Source organism: Gadus macrocephalus, chromosome 2, assembly GCF_031168955.1.
Source record: "Gadus macrocephalus chromosome 2, ASM3116895v1".
NCBI classification, from domain to species: domain Eukaryota; kingdom Metazoa; phylum Chordata; class Actinopteri; order Gadiformes; family Gadidae; genus Gadus; species Gadus macrocephalus.
This window is the reverse complement of record NC_082383.1, coordinates 8,068,994-8,086,643: the sequence shown is the minus strand read 5'-3', so window position 1 is coordinate 8,086,643 and position 17,650 is coordinate 8,068,994. Positions and strand designations below refer to the sequence as shown.

The 17,650-nt window shown below is 41.8% G+C and overlaps 2 protein-coding genes across 3 annotated transcripts; one reads left to right on the top strand and one right to left on the bottom strand.

The window, feature by feature from the left end:
• Nucleotides 1-7,693, top strand: moto (minamoto). Of its 2 annotated transcripts, none has more exons than XM_060038911.1 (8): nucleotides 1-172; nucleotides 279-395; nucleotides 2,550-2,701; nucleotides 2,978-3,085; nucleotides 3,245-4,850; nucleotides 4,934-5,065; nucleotides 5,375-5,540; nucleotides 5,645-7,693. In XM_060038911.1, exons 2-8 carry the CDS (start codon nucleotides 330-332, stop codon nucleotides 5,821-5,823), a joined length of 2,409 nt encoding a protein of 802 aa, XP_059894894.1. In that variant the 5' UTR covers nucleotides 1-172; nucleotides 279-329; the 3' UTR covers nucleotides 5,824-7,693. The 2 variants fall into 2 exon arrangements, with proteins under 2 accessions (XP_059894894.1, XP_059894886.1); XM_060038903.1 differs by having other exon boundaries at nucleotides 1-185.
• On the bottom strand, nucleotides 6,885-9,195 carry ccdc43 (coiled-coil domain containing 43). Its single transcript, XM_060039021.1, has 5 exons — nucleotides 8,981-9,195; nucleotides 8,413-8,503; nucleotides 8,113-8,248; nucleotides 7,812-7,867; nucleotides 6,885-7,693 (listed from the first exon to the last, which is right to left on the bottom strand). Exons 1-5 carry the CDS (start codon nucleotides 9,152-9,154, stop codon nucleotides 7,506-7,508), a joined length of 645 nt encoding a protein of 214 aa, XP_059895004.1. The 5' UTR covers nucleotides 9,155-9,195; the 3' UTR covers nucleotides 6,885-7,505.
• Between the last annotated feature and the right edge of the window lie 8,455 nt (nucleotides 9,196-17,650).

Sequence of the window (17,650 nt, the reverse complement as noted above, 5' to 3'; positions counted from 1 at the left end):
CGCACGGCACAGTTGAGAATGAGAAGTTCGTCGGTTGTGCGCGCGGATCATGTTAAAACGACTTTCTCAAGCAGTTTGCCTGTTGTACTCTTATCTCTTTAAAAATCTATGATAATGAAATCGTGAAAACCTCATTAATTACCCAAAACATTAACTTACGTTATGTACTTACGTTATGTACTAAGGTAAGTTGCCTAACTTATTATTTTTTATCTATTACAAACGTTAGGTTAAAAATGCCCGATATTCTAATGACGTATTTGTATGGCTTTCTCTAGGTCAATAATGTGTTGAAGAAGACTGAAATCAGTAAGTTACTGAAAATTAATATGGCATATCAAGGCTTTCGGAATACATATGAGTCAATTCCGAACGTTTCTACGAACAAGTACAAGGTAAGCCAAAGTACGACAAAGGCCTACGTGATTTAGGAGATATCAGATGATGCGATGGAAATCATCGACAACTAGACGTGTCGCAGCATGTGCATTTTGCGTGTGGTTGGGTGAGCCACCTCATCGTGTGCTCCATATTCCGTGAGCATGCTAACATTGTTATACCAGAAAGGCTCATAAGTAAGCAGGCCAAGTTTCTATCATGAACATATTAAAGATCGGACAGCGGATTAAAAAATGGCGCCCATTCATTCCTATGAAAACTGCGCGGGGCAACATCAGGGGGAGATTTGCTTCCGGATCACGGGAGCCAGCCACGCCCTTGTCCAGGACGTGCTGGATGCAGAAATATTCTCGTGTTCTAGCATTGTTACTGTAGCATCATAAGCAAGAGGTCTATCTACACATCCCTCGGCGACTTTAACTGATCAAAAGTAAACACAGTGCCTAAATACATCAACGTCATTCATATTAAGTAAAAGGAAAAACCTCGGACACGATGTTAACTGAGCCGTACACTGACGACTGAGCCCTCTCGGATGCCGGGCCGAAACATTTACTTCACTACGACTCCTTTCATTTGCCCTAAAACGCTTGAGGTGGCGTTTTGGAAAGAGAGGACTTGCATTTTATTAGTACATGGTATAAAGATAATTATGAGCCTTTGATTGTTATCAAGATATTTTTTGCGGAGTCAAATTCCTGTTCCCCACTTGTATTGGAATGAACGGAGATATCTACTTCTGGGCCCCTTGCTGCAATACGAGGCTATGCCGCTGAGCACTGGTGGATTGCGGGAGTATGCACTGCTCCTCGGGGCTTGGATTCAAGGCTCTGGTCCGCTTGGAAGCGGGCTTCAAACTGGCTGATTTTGTCCGATTGCGTTTTAGCGGTACTTTTTTGGAGACCTGCCAATGCGCTGTTTCTAAACTCGGGTGTTGACGTATCAGTTGTTGACGTTATTTTTGTTGACGTTATTTTTTAATATTTGTTTTTTTCCTCATTCACTTTCAATATTCAATAATTATTTTTGTAAATACAAAATAAATGTACACGTTTCGAAAAGTCGCAGGAATGGAGCAGTGCACTGCTTAACTGCTATTGTAAATTATTATTTTTTCTGTTTTTCTTTTTAATTTAGCTAGTCTTCTATGTTATATTTTAAGGTGCATTGTAGCACTTTGAGGTCATTGAGTTGACGTAAAGTGTGTTATAAATAAAATGTATGTGTGCAATTCTTTGCAATGGGCTTGGTTTTAATACTTGCAACATTGTGGTAGCAGATAATTACCAAAATCAGGTGGAAGAAGAAAAAACTATAATAGTGTGGCTTGCTTTGCAACCACACTAATGATTATATTATTACATTTATTAATGCCAATGGGCGTATGCCAAAACTTGCTATTCATCATTCTGCTCAGTGAAATCTGATAGTAAACCAATAACTTTATTGAAACTTAAAAGGTTCTTTAAAATTGCACCTAACTTCACTTACTTTACTATAAGTGAGAATTGTATATTCTAGCTTTGTGCAGTGGCAATGCTGTGGAAATTGAGCTTAAAGGAATATTTGGCACTGTAGAAGAGCATAGTGGGGGCTGTTGTCCAAGTGAAATGTGTGGGCGGGTTAGGATTAGGGTTAGGCTAAAGTTACACATCCACCTACTGTATACGTAACTTGATGCCCATGTGTTTCCAACCTGTTGCTTACCAGCCCACGGCATCTTACTATTTCTCAAATAAACACATTCCAGTAAACCAAAGGGACAAATTCTGACATAAACTCAGCCTTTCATTCATATTTCCACCCCTCTTTATAGTGAGGTATGAGTTATTAAATGAAAATGAGATCCACATGTGCAGTGTGTGCTTATATGGGACATGGATTTCTGATATACAATTTACCCAGGATTTTGCACTTAGAGATGTCTACTTGTGTAACATGCATCAATAGGTTAACTCAGATAATCTTTAATTATATTGAGGTATGTTTGTAGCTCTCTGACAATGCTCATGTATCATTACAAATACCATTTGACTTGCAAGGATTTCTTATGATAATTAACTTTATATATGCAGATTCTTGAAATAATCACTTTCATCAAGCTAGGTCTAGCTAATATTGTCTTACAGCTCCTCCTTTTTGCTTTAAAGGCATCCCAAACACAAGATGATGGGGGATATGGGAGTCTGGGACAGCCTCCCATCCCTAGTCCTAGCTTCAACCTGCCAGAAAACCACAAACCGTGGCCAAACAATGCTGAAGATCCCTTTCAACTTCTGCGGTGTTCCCAAAACAGTACCAGGTATTAATAATAACACGTCAAAATATTAAATTATGTAGAATAAGTTTAAGGACAATGTATATGATTCGCAAGTTTATAAATGTTAAGAATGATTAAGTAATAAAGTAGCTAAAACACGAGAGTGAGAGGTGAGAGCCCTTCACAAACCTTCTGTGACACAACATAGAATGAGGAGATGATGAGTCTTAAGTAGATTTGAACCAATGCTCCAACCAATGTGTTGTGATGACTTTTATGAAGGATGCTGAATGATGTTCTCATGTCTTCCTTTTCAAGAAACCTGTCCGATGCAACTGATTGTGATAGTGTTGCTGATTTAGATGGCCTTGTTTCAAACATTTTGGAAGATGGCGATTCATCTGACCCCCTCAGCCACACCGAAAGGTGTGTCTTTTGCTCTAATAATGGTTACTCAAGAAAAAAACAAGTTAATTATGCATCACACTAATTAACTAGGGAAAAACATTTTCAAAAGGTGTAGCCTGTGTAGTATTTTATGTTAGTTGATGATGGATTTATTGAATAAAATCTCACTTCTTTCAGGAATTCATCTAAATTCACATCAATCTGGTCTCCCCAGACGATAGGCAATGATTTGCCACATTACTCTCAGTCCGCATCAACAGAAGCAAACCCAGACTTCGACCAAGTTCAAGGGCCGGTCATTTCTAAAGAAATTAATAACAGTTTTCAGCAGTTCTATGGCTTCAACACCAGCAACCAAAGGCTTTCTAAGTCATCCAATGGCGACATGGATGGCTACAAGCCCCACTCTCTGAAACCAACTAAGCCCCAATGTCTACCAATGCCCAGCATGGAGAACGGTTTCCTGTCTGCAATGAGGGGAAGTCAACTTATTGGGAAAAATTTCCCAATCCAGAAAAATGCCTTTGGTCACCAAGGCGAAATGGACAGCCGTTTAGTTAATGATTATAATGACAAATATATCCAAAGCAGCCCCGAACAATACCAGCAAAGTTCACCGCAGGATGTCAACAAATTGGTCAGTCCTTTTATAGATCTAATGGCCACTAAGAAAAGAATGGTTGAAGAGAATAACCATTTTAAATTGACCAATTCTGCAATGTCTCCAGACAGTGCATTGAGAACGCCAGTAAAAAGGGGTCTGGGGGGAGATATAGGTCCAGTGCAGAGAAATCCAAATGAGGGCTTCATGCTACATGCATTCCAAGACAATTATCGTTTCCAAGGTCATGACACAAAGCACATTCAGCAATCAACTTCCAATTCTGCTCCATGTAACCCCATAAAGTCATACCAAAGTAACATAATAACCCAAAGCCTAACCGCAACGCCTAATGTGAACCAGGTTCTTAACCAGTACTCCCAGGATCAGATGCAGCAAAGCCAGCTGACAAACATGGCTTCTAGGGACAGAGGTTATCTGCCCTTCAACCAACATCAACCAGTCTCAGAGTTTGGACCTGGCACATTTCCCCCAAATCAGAGAAGCCCATTTTACAAGCAGGACTTAAGCAGAGGGGATGGAAGAAATGTCCACCATGTACCGGGACAGAGCCAGATGGGCATGAGTACAGAACCCTTAAGAAAGGCAGATGTTGACGCGGGGCTCCGGGGAGAGAAGAGCAGGCTGCATAGTACTGCTGGTGCTTTTGTTCAAGATGGCTTCCTCTCCACTCAGCGCACAGAGTGCAACACAAGAGTCCCCCGACATGGTCTCCCACAAAGAAACAACTTCTACTTCCCCCAATCAGGAAACACATATGGCTCTCAGAGATTTGGTGTTGGCAACAGCACAGCAGATACTGGGAAGCTGCCACAGTTTGTGCCCCTTACATACCCTGTGAGTGATCCAAGGCCGAGCTCCTTCAAAATGGGTGTTAACTCCAACTCTAACCTGAGCTCCAGACCCTCTCAGCCCTATGGAAGTGGGCCGCCCTGCCGGGACTTATGTGACAGAAGGCCAGAAGGAGAATTTGCAGCCCTAAAACCCGACATCGCTTTCCAGATGGCCCAGAGTGCAGGGGGGGGTATGTATCCTGATATGGCTTCAACTAAGTCACCTCAACCGATGACCAAGAACCGAGGAGGACCTATGAGTCAGCTCCACTATTATCTGGAGGAATGCTGTGATCAGTTAGCATGCTTGGAGAAAGAGAGGAAGAAGGTACAGACTAATGATCCTAAATAACTAACTTAGTTATGCACGATAATCTCAAGCTTATAACCTCATGCGATTTGTATTTTTAGTTTGTGATCCTTAACAAAACATTTGCTGGGAGACGGGCTAACGTCGCAACCAGCAGTCTTCTGCCGAAAATGCCACCCAACCCCTCCAGAGTGGACCGTCTCATTGTTGACCAGATCCGTGAACATAGCAGGGTGAGATCCCAGAATCCCAAGTAGTGTTTTCTTCCATTCTTTTCTTTTACAAAACATTAAAAGATATAAAAGTTAAGTTTACGGACCAGGTTTTTCAACCCCAACCAACCCAGCAAGAGGTACTTGGGTTCCATCCCCAAGGTCCACAGTTTACTTATAGGAACCCTTGAGCAAGATGCACAACATTTATCTGTACCCAACATTAATCTGAATTCATGTGGGTTGCTTCCCATAAAATAATCTGCTTAATTTTCAGTAATTCTATCAGAAAAGTGTAGGTGATCAATCTCTGGTTTCTATGTGCTACAGGTGTTGAGCCTTCTGGATCAATTGGACCCCCTGAGCAGCTTACCCTTCCAGGGCTACATCCACTCAACTCTTGACCGTCATTATAAGGCCATCATTTCTACCCAAACCAGACGCAGGGAGGAGTGTATCAACTTAACCAGCCAGCAGAAGCAGGGAAGCACTCAAGGTAGGGACCACACAGGTAGACCAGCAGCAACGCCGCAGCGTTGGGACTATTGACTAAAATCATGGATTTTCTTTTAACCAGATATGCCCTTTATTTTTTGACAGACATCATGCCGTTGGCCATGGCGTTGAAAGACTTATGCAGCGCAACCAGGAAAACACGCACAGCCCTGTGGTGCACCCTCCAGGCCACCGTCCCCATGTCTGCCGGCGTACTGGATATCCATGGTGATGTTGAGACCCCCGCGGTCACAGAGGAAAGCATCCCAGCAAGAAGGTTGTAGTTCTTAACAGGGATTCATCAGCAACGGCTTGAAACATTTGGTTTGAGAGGTTTGCCAAAGACATGTCAAGCCTCGTTTGTGTTAAAAAAAACCTGCTACAATTGTATCCCAAATCATTCCTAGGATTTAAGTGGCGTGGTAATGAAATCAAGGTCAACAAGACTACCATGAAATGAGAACTTGAGATAGTCTGGTGCCTGAGGCACTAGACTATCCCAAAGCATTCAGGATCTTCTGGTTGGATAGCTTTTGTTCGTAAAATGTTATTTGTCAACCCATATCCTGTAATCAATATAATAAGTATGTGCACTATTTATTTAGTTTTAATTTGTTATTTATTTAAAAGAAACCCGGTTAACCCTTTATAAGGTGCCACAATAAATAGCTAACTAGTCATTACCTAACCCTTTGTTAATATTTGTTAATTGTTACTAAAATATCTATTTGGCACAAGTTAAGTTTTTTCATCAATTAATTAGTTTGCATAACCCTAACCCGACCCTAACCCTAACACACGGCCCTAACCCACAACCCTAACCGCGACACTGGTCAGGGAAAAAATACGATTAACTTGTGCCAAATAGATATTTTCAGTAATAGTTAACAAATATTTATAAAGGGTTAGGTAATGACTAGTTTGCTATTTATTACGGCACCTTTATTATAAAGTGTTACCGAAACCCGATAGCCCGGAACGATAATCATTTGAAATTAACGCAACAAATAACATTAGTCAAACCAATTTGATCAGAAGTTCAGAACATGGACCAAAATATACCTTGCATGTTGTGAAAAGTTATAAAGCTTTTTAGAATTAGTAACAAATGATGATGTTTGCCTATAGACTATCATTGACAAATATTTGTTTGGATAGGTGTTTGAACCTGTCCTTTGCTAGTACATTTTAAGGTTGATTGTCTAGGTCATACACCTAGCACGATGTTATCACTGCTCCGTTATACTTTTAATTTCCATAGTTCTCTCATTTCTAAGTTTTTGTTGTCGTTACATTTACCATTTAACTAGATCCATCATCAACTCAACAAAACTGAAGCTGTTAATCTGTTGAAAATGTTATTTTATTTAAAATGTTGGTGAAATAACTCATTGTTAAAATAAAGTTAAAACATTTAACCATATTACAGAATGTTTGAGGTAATTGAGTAGTAGTCGTGTTCTTATTCTCATACAGATGTGCATAGACTGAAACTCTAATGCAAGTGGTTATGAATACTCAACATGTCACCAGTTGGCTTCATGCAAACTCTGATATTCGCATTGGATCTTCACAAGCTATCGGCACTAAGCAACCAATGTTTAAGGTTTGGTACATCATTTACAAACCCACTTCTCCTTGAATCGTATTTATTTCATTCGATGCACAGTGAGTGTACTACACATTTAGTATGAGCTGGATCCTAACATCGGGAAAATCTAAATCTTAATGACACAAATAATACTGACAGATGTGATCATCTGAACTGATAATTTGTTTACTGGTAGATCTTCAAGGATCAGCACAGAAATAGGCAGTTGGTAAACGTATCTACACCAAAAGATAGCAAATTGGGTCAAATTAAATGTAGGCATTAACCAGACCACGAATAGGATAGACATCAACAGTGCTGGAATTATTTTAGATTTTACTTAGTAACATCCTTGAAGTGCTCTTTTGTATTTTTTTATCTTTTCCGTTCACCTTTCTGTGTGCGCTTTTTCTCCTTGTCTTTCCTGTCCACCTTGGCCAGTTTATCCTTCTCCCGTTGCATCTTGTCCGTTTCCTTTTTCTTCTGAGAGTCCTCCCGGGCCTGATCCCGCTTCTCCTTCTGCCTGTTCAATACCTGCTCCACATTAGTGTTCTTGAACAAGGCTGCGGTTATCAGTGAAGGAAACTGAGGAGAAAGCTCTGCTGTGCCAGTTGACTATAAATTAAGTTCAGGTACACATAAGATCAGACTCCACGACAATATGACGCATGAAAAGGATACACTTCTCGCCTCCTGAAAAATGGGCATTACTTGTGGCCTCCTCTTCTATACCTTCAGTGCTTGCATTAAGGAATTTACATAACAATATAAATTGACATAGGATCAATGGCTCAGTCCAAATTATTTTGCTATTTTGTTGGGAAAATACATGGTTAGCGTGAATCAATATTCATAGAGCAAAGCCAAAAGTGTCATTGTAATTGTGTATAATATATCACCCAATCTATCACCACACAACCATCAAGTCAACATAAGCAATGGATGAACTGCGATTTGGACTGCGCTGTAAAATCAAGGATATTCTTCTTCGTCTGTGATATTGGCATATTGAGCCAGGACAGCCTCTTTATTTGTCTTGGAGTCTCCGGAAACCTCTTTCGGTTTCACCACGATCTGGGCCTGCTTCTCCATCAGACTGGCAATGGCTTGAACATCAGCTACATGGTAAACAAGAAAATTATGTTTTAATGTGCAATTTATGTAAATAAATTTTGATTTTACAAGATTCCAGATTGCTGTCAATATTCATTTGGCATAAACGCATTTTCTCACAATCGTCATCGGTTTGTATCATGGGTTTACTGTATAGTAAGATACTTGCCATCATCATCGTCGCACTTAGTTGATCGATTACAGTGTTCCGTCCACTGATTGATAATCTGTTCGCAGACGTCTTCGAGCGTGTCACCCTCCTACCAACAAACAGCAAAAACAATTAAAAAAATTAAGTTCTTTGCAATTGTAACCTACAAGTATTTGGTATGGAGCACAGTATTGGCAACTATTACAACCATATACCTATATATATTGATTACAACACCATGATTGGCGAGTCAATCTGGAGTCTGCATTAAACTCAAATTAGATTTTGGAATGTTAGGACTGCTCAACAAACTAACATTTATTATTTATGCGCAATCCTTAAATGGTAAGACTTAATTAAACGCTATTTATAGACTTGGTGGGCTGTCTGCCACACCTTCCTTAATATACCAAACACCATTGACCCAATGAACGGAGTTCATTAATCCGCTATTATAACACTTTATTCCGTGACGGTCAATTTAAGAGATAATATATAACTAGTACTGACAATAAATCCGAGTAGAAAGTAACTATATTGCAACTTAAGACGTAGCGGTAGTTGACATGCTGCTGTAAGGGTTTACCAAGAATGCAGAGAGTATTCCTTGAAGCGTTTCTAATTTCTCTTCTTCGCATTCCACTTCTTGCAAGACTCCTAATAGATATGCTCCGTACACCTCACGATCAATTTCCAACGAATCTAGGCGATCATTTAACCATTTTTCAAACTCGCCGGCGTCTGCCACGGGCGCAGCCATGTTGGCCGATTGGGGTCCTTGGACACGACGCTGTTGGCCTGTTGATTGCCTGTGAGTTTCAATCAAACGTGGTATGCAGCATGCTATGTTGTCGTAAACAGTTGTTCGATTATTTACTCTGACACTAATATGTGTATTCAAAATAAAAAGATGACCAATATATTTTACTTTCGGAAATTAACAGTAAGTTGACCAGATTCCGGAATGTTTACGGTGTTGAATGCCCACTAGAGGGCGACAAAGTTCTTCACGCGAACATACCCAGACACCGGTATGCTTCTAATGGTAATGATAACTGTTTTGAACATATTAGGAGTTGTAAGTCCCTAGGTTTTTGTAGGATATAGCATATGCCTGTCTAAGTCTTAATTTGTCCTTGGCGCTTCAACATTGCCAGGCTATGCTTGAAACTGTTGCAAGCCAGATCCTGAAAAGGAATTATTATGGTTCGTTATCAAGAAAGGAAGGTTATTGATAAACCCTAACATTTTGATATAGGGATACTTTATTACGTTTGTTCTGTGGGCCTGGTAGACATTCAAGTCACATTGCCAAAAGAGCAGGAGGGCAGGGATCAACATCAGCGCCAAAGCCCCGCCTGGTTTCATAAGCGTTGCCTGGCACTGGGGGGTGATGCTGATGGTAATCAACTTCTTGGAACAACAGCTTTTGGCTGACAAAACAGTGGTTGTTTGCTGGGACCATGGGTTCGATTCCCAAGCACATGAATAGGCTAGGCCTACCTCTCGAGAATGTTGGGAAGTGGGGTCTGGGCCCAGGGTCTTGGCATGGAATTTCTTTTTGAACAATTACTTAAAATAAAGATGGCAGGACTGTAGAAGGTCAGCAACTACAATGAATGCTTCAAAAAAAGATTTGTTATTTTGTAGATATGTATTTTTTCTTTTTTAAGTAGATTTTTAGTTCCAATTCTTTGTGTTATTCATCTGAAATCATTGAATCCTAATTTTGGAAACGATATGCTACAGCCAGTTGCTGCTAACGTCCACATCTGCTGAGTCACATTAGCATTAATAGGGATCGGCATCAGTGGCATGACTCCAATAGATCCTGATTAAAAAAAGACAGCTTGATTATGCCGTCACCGTCCTTGATAGTATAATTAAAATGTAGATTTCTGAACGATAATTGTTTTTTCTTGAAATTTTTTGCTCACATTTCAAGAAGCAATTGTAAGCTGGCCAGGATCATTGTAATATATTTTTTGGCAATTACTCCCTTTAAAGTTGGACACTTTCTGTCTTTTGACAGGTATTCAAATAGCTATTGTTTCCATTGTTCCGATTAAAACTAAGACTCAGCATCTGAAAACGTGAAAAAAACAACACACCAAAGCAGAAATTGTAAACAAACCAAATAAATGATTATGTTGGTCTCAAAGACAGTGGTGAATAAATTCAAGGGCCCATTCTGCCAAAACTTTGTGGTCAGTGTGCTTGTGGCTACTCACCCCTTATCCCCCAAAAAATATACTAAAAGGAAAGAAATATGTTATATCCAACCTCAAATATGTATATGAATACAACAGAAGAAAAATAGTTCACGAAGACTCCATTAGGCTTATTTCTGTATCAAATTACCTCCTGTCCGCTCACTTCGTAGGATCAGTCTCTTCTGACCAATTCAATTATCTCATGAGACTATGGCCAGAGTAAGATAAATCAACCTGCCCAAACCAATCTAGTAAAGACCACCCCCCACCCCCCCCACCACTCTATCAGCCCTCCACCATAGCCCTTCATGGGCACATACGGCGAGCATTCAACTATGATAGGTTTAGTATTGGTATTATTATTAGGTCATTTAGCAGGTACAGTACCTTTATCGAAAGCAACAGATACATGTCTATTTTTAGAAGCAGGTATGGGACGGGTCAGCCATCTTGCTCAAAAAATACTTACACGTAGACTGTGGTCATTGGGGATCGAACACCTTCGTCTTGTAGAGAAAGCCATCCTTAAGACACACCCTGACCCTATATCCTTCCTGATTTCAATATCTTCACTCATCTCCACTTTACCTATATAAGAAACAACTATTTTTCCCGATGAAATTAAGGAATTTGTTTTTTGGAATGGAAAATAGGTTGCATCCAAGCTTCACATCATAATGGCCCTAAAACACCTGGCCTACGGTTGGCTGTCGGACAACGTTGGGCCGTCGTTGAGCTTCTGTGGCCCTAGTTTCTAAGGTGAGTCCTGCCACATTGGCACTAGTCTCACCTTGTCTGCGCTTTTTCGGCCAATTCAGCATGTTGAATCGGTGGCAGGCAAACACTGCTTTGTTTCATGTCTGGATATATCTGCAGTCCTAGGTCTTCCGGTGTCCCTGTTTGAAATAGGAATACAGACTGCCGCTGCCTGCCTGTACAGAGAGTTATTTCCTCTCATGCAGGTGCAGAGATGCTGGTTGCCCGTTGACTGTAGCCTTTGTGGCGTGATCAAGTGCAACCTTTTTACCAAGACACGGGTAATGCGAGGCAACGCAACAGACGGCTTTCGTCACGGCTAGTACTTTGACGTAGTTTTGGTCGGCAGGGCCTTAAGCTGGTTGGTCGCTTTGCGAATGTCTTGGGTTATCAGTACCAGTGTGTCAAAAGCATGTTGACGAGAACAATAAATAAAGCAAAAGCCACAGCCAACAGGCCTTCCATCTGTAGAAATCTGAAAAAAAATCTCTATCTGGCAGATGACTTGCTAGTGCACGTTTGTTTTGTTATTGGTATCACTTATTTGCCTGTCAAGCAGCCTAATCTTGCAAGCTCATGTTTCATTTGCTCTGCAGATAAGGTCTGTCTCCCCTCCCATACAAAAATAAAATATTTCCCGGTACGAGATAGACTGACCAATCACAACCGTTTATCTAATATGAGGTGGGATAAATATGATGATAGTGAAGAGGAGGGGCGGTCTGCGAACGGTCTGAGGGCATGTTTAACAAAAGAGTTTAAGACCTGATTAGACCTAATTTGTGTTCTCGTTTTGATCTTAATGGTTCGAGTCGGTTGCTGAACATTGAAAAGTTCCACAATCTATTATTCATATTTTCAATATATATTTTTTAATTTGAAGTTAGAATGGTTTAACATTAGCAGTCCTCCACACCAAAATACACAATGTCATTCGATAATCACATGGTTCGCTTGGAAGGTGCATGACAGAGGCCTTCGCTTAATCTACCACACAAGAAGAAGCCTCTAACGATACCATTTTTATTCCACCCAAACTCTTTGTTGTCATCGTTACAATTCCACAATGTATACAAAACAAAACAAAGTTGAAATAAGCAGGATATATGGAAAAACAAAGCATCCATCTGGTACTTTTAACAGTCCGCACATAATTATCGTTGCACTTCATCATCCCATTTGTGAATTATATAAAATAAAAATGTAATGTGAGCATGGAAGGAATGACTTGAGTTGCAATAATAATAGCAGGATTTCCCTTGACCACTTCACTACATTCTGTAATTACCAAGATTCTAAACATTCATTTATACAACACATAGTATAAATAAATGACAAGATTGTTTCCCTTTAAAATACAAAATAAGAAAAAGAAAATACCAACAAATAATACTTGACTTTTGGCTTCTCCCAATACCAACTTCCGATGCACCTTCAAGCCGTTTTCCCTAAATACAGATATCCCCTGGGTCTGAAAGAGGCCGTGCAACCTCTCCTCTAAAAACAGACATGGCTACCGGGTGTGGTGGGACAGAAGGATGAACCCCCTGAATAATGAGAAGCAAAGCCTTTAAATATCTTCAACAGAATACGATCCTTCAGTAATGCCTGATGGATGACAGCAGTACGGGACATTGTTTTTATGGGGTTAACCTGGGTGACATTTTGAGTAGGGTTTGTATGTGTGAGTGTGAGAAGTTCTTTAGAATAAGGAGTGATAGAGGGGGGGGGGGCAGGGGTATGGGCTAGGGGGGGGGGGGGATATCGTGCCTTGATGGACGATTCTTCCATAATGCATTTTTCTACACTGTTTCAATCTTCTCTCCTGCTTTCCATCTCTTCCTCTCACTCACTTTCGCACCTTTTCCCCCCTCCTACTTGAGCATCCCTCGTCATCCTAGATGTTCTTCCTGATGTGCCGCCACAGGGTGGTGTGCCACTGGTCCAGGCGGAAGATGGAGTTAAACTCCTTCACCTGGAACATGGACAAAACAATTTGCTTTGAAAGAGCATTGACAGACTAACAACTTAAAGCATTGATAAAATAACTTAATAACTAAAATTAAGCAGGGATAAAAAAAAAAAAAACGACAACTAGAAATGACCCCCAAATGAGTGACCATTGAAGAGCACCTTCCAATCACTTTGCTAGAATACACCAAAATGCACAATGATATGTGATGATCCGAAAACCCCGGCCAATCTGATTGGCTGGAAAACCACAGGCAATCTGATTGGCTTGAGAACCCCAGTGATCGAAAACCCAATATGGGACAAGGGCCGAAAACTCCACCTGAGGTGATTGCCTCGAAAACCCACAGCATTCTGATCGCTCGAAAAACCACGTCAGTCTGATCGCTCAAAAGCCCATGCCAGTCCGGTCCTTTTGTAAGTGCTGTAACATAAATGCTCTTAAATGTTATAATTTGAAGTTCTAAATTTTTTATTTTTTTTTGTTCTATACAGCATATATGTCAAACTAACTAACTAACTACCGGTAACAATTATTGTGTTTCTAATCCGGACCTTATGTTCTCTGTCCCTAGTAACAATGAAATGGAATTAGTTGACGCTTGTATGCGACGACAACGTGCTCTGCTATGTTTATTTCAAGCCGAGTTGATTTTGGCTGAATTTGCGATGCTGACTACTGTCAACAGGGATGACAGTACTTCATTGTTATGTTGTTTCTGGTGCATTTGCCATGAACACCTTGCGTCCAGAGGCACTTTGGTCCACGCCCGTGGATGATGCCCTTTGGATATCGAATAAGAATGGAGAGGTCCCAGACGAATTGCAAACGGCAATTCGTCTGGCGATGCCAGGCTAATCACTTGTTGCCCCCGCCCCTCTTCTCTTCTATCCGCCTTCCCTTTTGAGCGTCTCTTCCCTGCCCCTTGCATAATGGTCTCTCACGTCTCTTTCCTGCTGGTAATGAAGTGAAAAGCTTTTCTTGCTGCCATGGGGAAGCTGCCATGTGGAACTGCACTCTCTATTTCAGCGTACTGTAGCTGCCTCTGTTTGCCATGCTTTATAGATTCTGCAGGCCCAAGCCAACTGTTGTCAAACACCATTCAACTATTGTCAATCCAGAGTGACACCAAGTTGTGGCTGCCACTCACATTTAATCTTGGGATTCTTATTATAATTTTTTTGCTGAACACACTTTGTTAGTGTGTCTCAAGCAAAATATGGTGCGGCAAGGGGGGAGTCATACGAGGGTTTGGGTTTTTCCCCGGAGAGAATGATACATAATACGAAATCGGTCTTACAGTGACGGATGCTATGACAATAGCATTACATGGTCTTATTGCCGAGCTAAAGCACACAGGGTCGATGGATACTTGTGCCGCTACGTAGCTTGAGGATGGCTGTCCTGTTTCCATTGAGGGGCTGTGGATTGATGCGAAATGACGAGGGGCCTGGAGGCTGGTGAGTGGGTTGGGGATCCACATGCTCAGCTCCACGGGCTACACTCCCTGCACACACACACACACACACACACACACACACACACACACACACACACACACACACACACACACACACACACACACACACACAGACACAGACACAGACACAGACACACACACACTCTAACACACACAGTATTTCCTCGCAAACATTGTCATGCAACTCGAGCAAGCAACACACACACATACACACACTCCATGTCCTAATGCCACCAGCAAGAGAAAAAGGCCCACAGCCGCAATGTGCAATGTCCTCTCGCTGTCAACATGTCCCATACGCGCCAACGTCAATGTGACAGAATGTAACCAGCGCCCACAGAACTACTACTAGTTAGTGAAGCAGCCATGAAGAACCCTGTGTGGAGCACACTGTATGCTTCTTTTCCTCATTACATGACTCTGTGTTTAAGAAGGAAGCCCAGCAACGGCAATCCGGTTATGTCAAAATCAAGCAGTTGGGTGTATTATTCCTAAACACTTAAATCTACCATCATATGCATTATTAAGATGTAAAATGTGCTCTATTTAAGTTGAAGTTTTTTTTTTTTAAATAATACCTGCTTTGCTAAGAACAATAAATCATGCTATTCTAAGTACAATGATGCCTGCTATGCTAAGTAACAATAACTCCTTCTATGCTACAAACACTATACAACTACTACAATGCTCCATATAGGCCTACACTAACCTTTGTTATACTTGATATAATTACTTCTTTCAGCCATTCCTGATTCACTTGCTCATTCATTATGAGCAATAATAATCCCCAACCAATATTGAAACTGTCGTCAAACTTTTCATACTTAAAACATTGGCAAAATATGTGTTACCAATACCAATATGATATGGATCTAAAGAACCTCTGGACAATAAAACCCAAGAGTACAAAGTGTCAAATCTATGAAGTGGCACACAATGTTGCACGCAAACACACATACAATTTCCAATTACCAAATCCACTTTTTTCTGCTGGCATGATAAGTAATTAGATAAGTGAAACGCGGTAATGAATATGGAACAGTTCGAGAGAGAGCACAGTCTCTGTAGGCTGCTCCGGTAGGCAAATCATCTCAAAATCATCGCCAGGCACAGAGATCTATTGACAGGATTGTGTTTCCATACTCTCTCTCTCTCTCTCTCTCTCTCTCTCTCTCTCTCTCTCTCTCTCTCTCTCTCTCTCTCTCTCTCTCTCTCTCTCTCTGTGTCTCTCCTGACAACAACAACAGCCGCCCAGACCTAGGTGGTAAAACCGCAAAACCCTTTTCCCTTCAAAGTTGGCGATCCTTCACGACCTCTGGCAGTGAAAGAAGCATTTATTTATTTATAATTTCAGTCGTCGTCCTCTCGGCGCACCGCCAACCGTCCCAAATTCTTTGCCCGCTCTGCCACCAAACGATTGAGGTGGAGGAGTGATGAAGATGGGGGGTGGAGGAGTGATGAAGAGGTGGGGTGGAGGGGGGGGGGGGGGGGGGGTGAGGAATGAAGGAAGAGAGGGAGCCCTGAGTGGACACGTCTAGACAGCAGAGTGGAGGAGGGCAAATATTTTGCTAGGCCAACGCGGGTTGCAGACCCTGCTCCCTATGCCTGGCCATGCCTCTGCCTGACTGGAGCAGACCCCTGTCCCCCCCCCCCCCCCCTGCACCCCTCTGGTGCTCCCCACCACTTTGTATTCAGGGTCACGGATCTCATTTCTTGGATAATATTTCAAGCTCCGCTACAGATGGGGAATTAAATTGAAGACCCGGCGTGGCACGGGGCATCAAAGATGAATGCGGGCAGGCAGTTCCCCGGTAAAGGATGGGAGGGGAGGAAATTGATACTTGTTTGAAAAGGTCTTGGTAAAGTGATCTAAAGTAGTGTGGGAGGGAAGTCATCGGAGTTCACTATGGTGCCACACTGTATGGAGTGTGTGTGGAGTTTAGTTAATTTATGGGGATTATGGGGGTGGGCGTTTGATCCATAAAGCGATAAATGCATATTTCTTCTTTCTTGCTTTTCTTCCATTCCTTCTGTCTTTCTTTACATTTTTTAATTGTATCTTATTATGTCCTTTTTTTTTATTCCCCGCCTGGGTTTCGCCATCTCCATGGAGACCCCACTGATCTCCACCAATGAAACGTTCAGGGACCGAACCAAAACCGCAGCGGGTATAAAGCAAGTTTGTCGGTTCTAAAAAGAGAAATCTACTTCTTTTAAAGAAGGCAGCCCGCTTAAGCGCCACTGTGGTTGTGTGCTATTCCGATCCTTGATCCTCTCTGTCTATCTCCATGGCCATCCACCAACGTCTTCTTCCTGTTTACTCTTCGCTCTTCAATGACTCCTGACTCTTTGGGGCAAACAGATCCCAAACCAAACCCTTCTCCGTCTCTTGACTTCGAGAGTTATTGTGCTGCGTATTTTCCTGTCAACGCAATTTGCGAAACGCTGACTTTATTACCTTTGGGACATGCAGCCCTCGTGTTCTCGCACGAGGTGGGGAGTTTGACACTATGGACGTCGATGACCACAGCCACCATCTCATGCTCGCTTATTAGTGACATCGAGTTAGGCAGCCACGACGACGCTTCTCAAGGAATACATACTTGTGCTCCCAATAAATGCCCAACCCCCCCCCCCCCCCCCCCCCCCCCGCGCCACAATACCCTCCAGGCGGAATTTGAAATACCGACCAGTATCGACGTCCAGCCAGCCATTAGTGCATCGCACTCCGACCACAGTGAGCGGAGAGATCGGAGAGATACGTCCGATCTGATCGGTTCTTGTGATTTGAGTAAAGTGACATAATGAGTATTTATAGTGTCCCTGGTGTTGGTG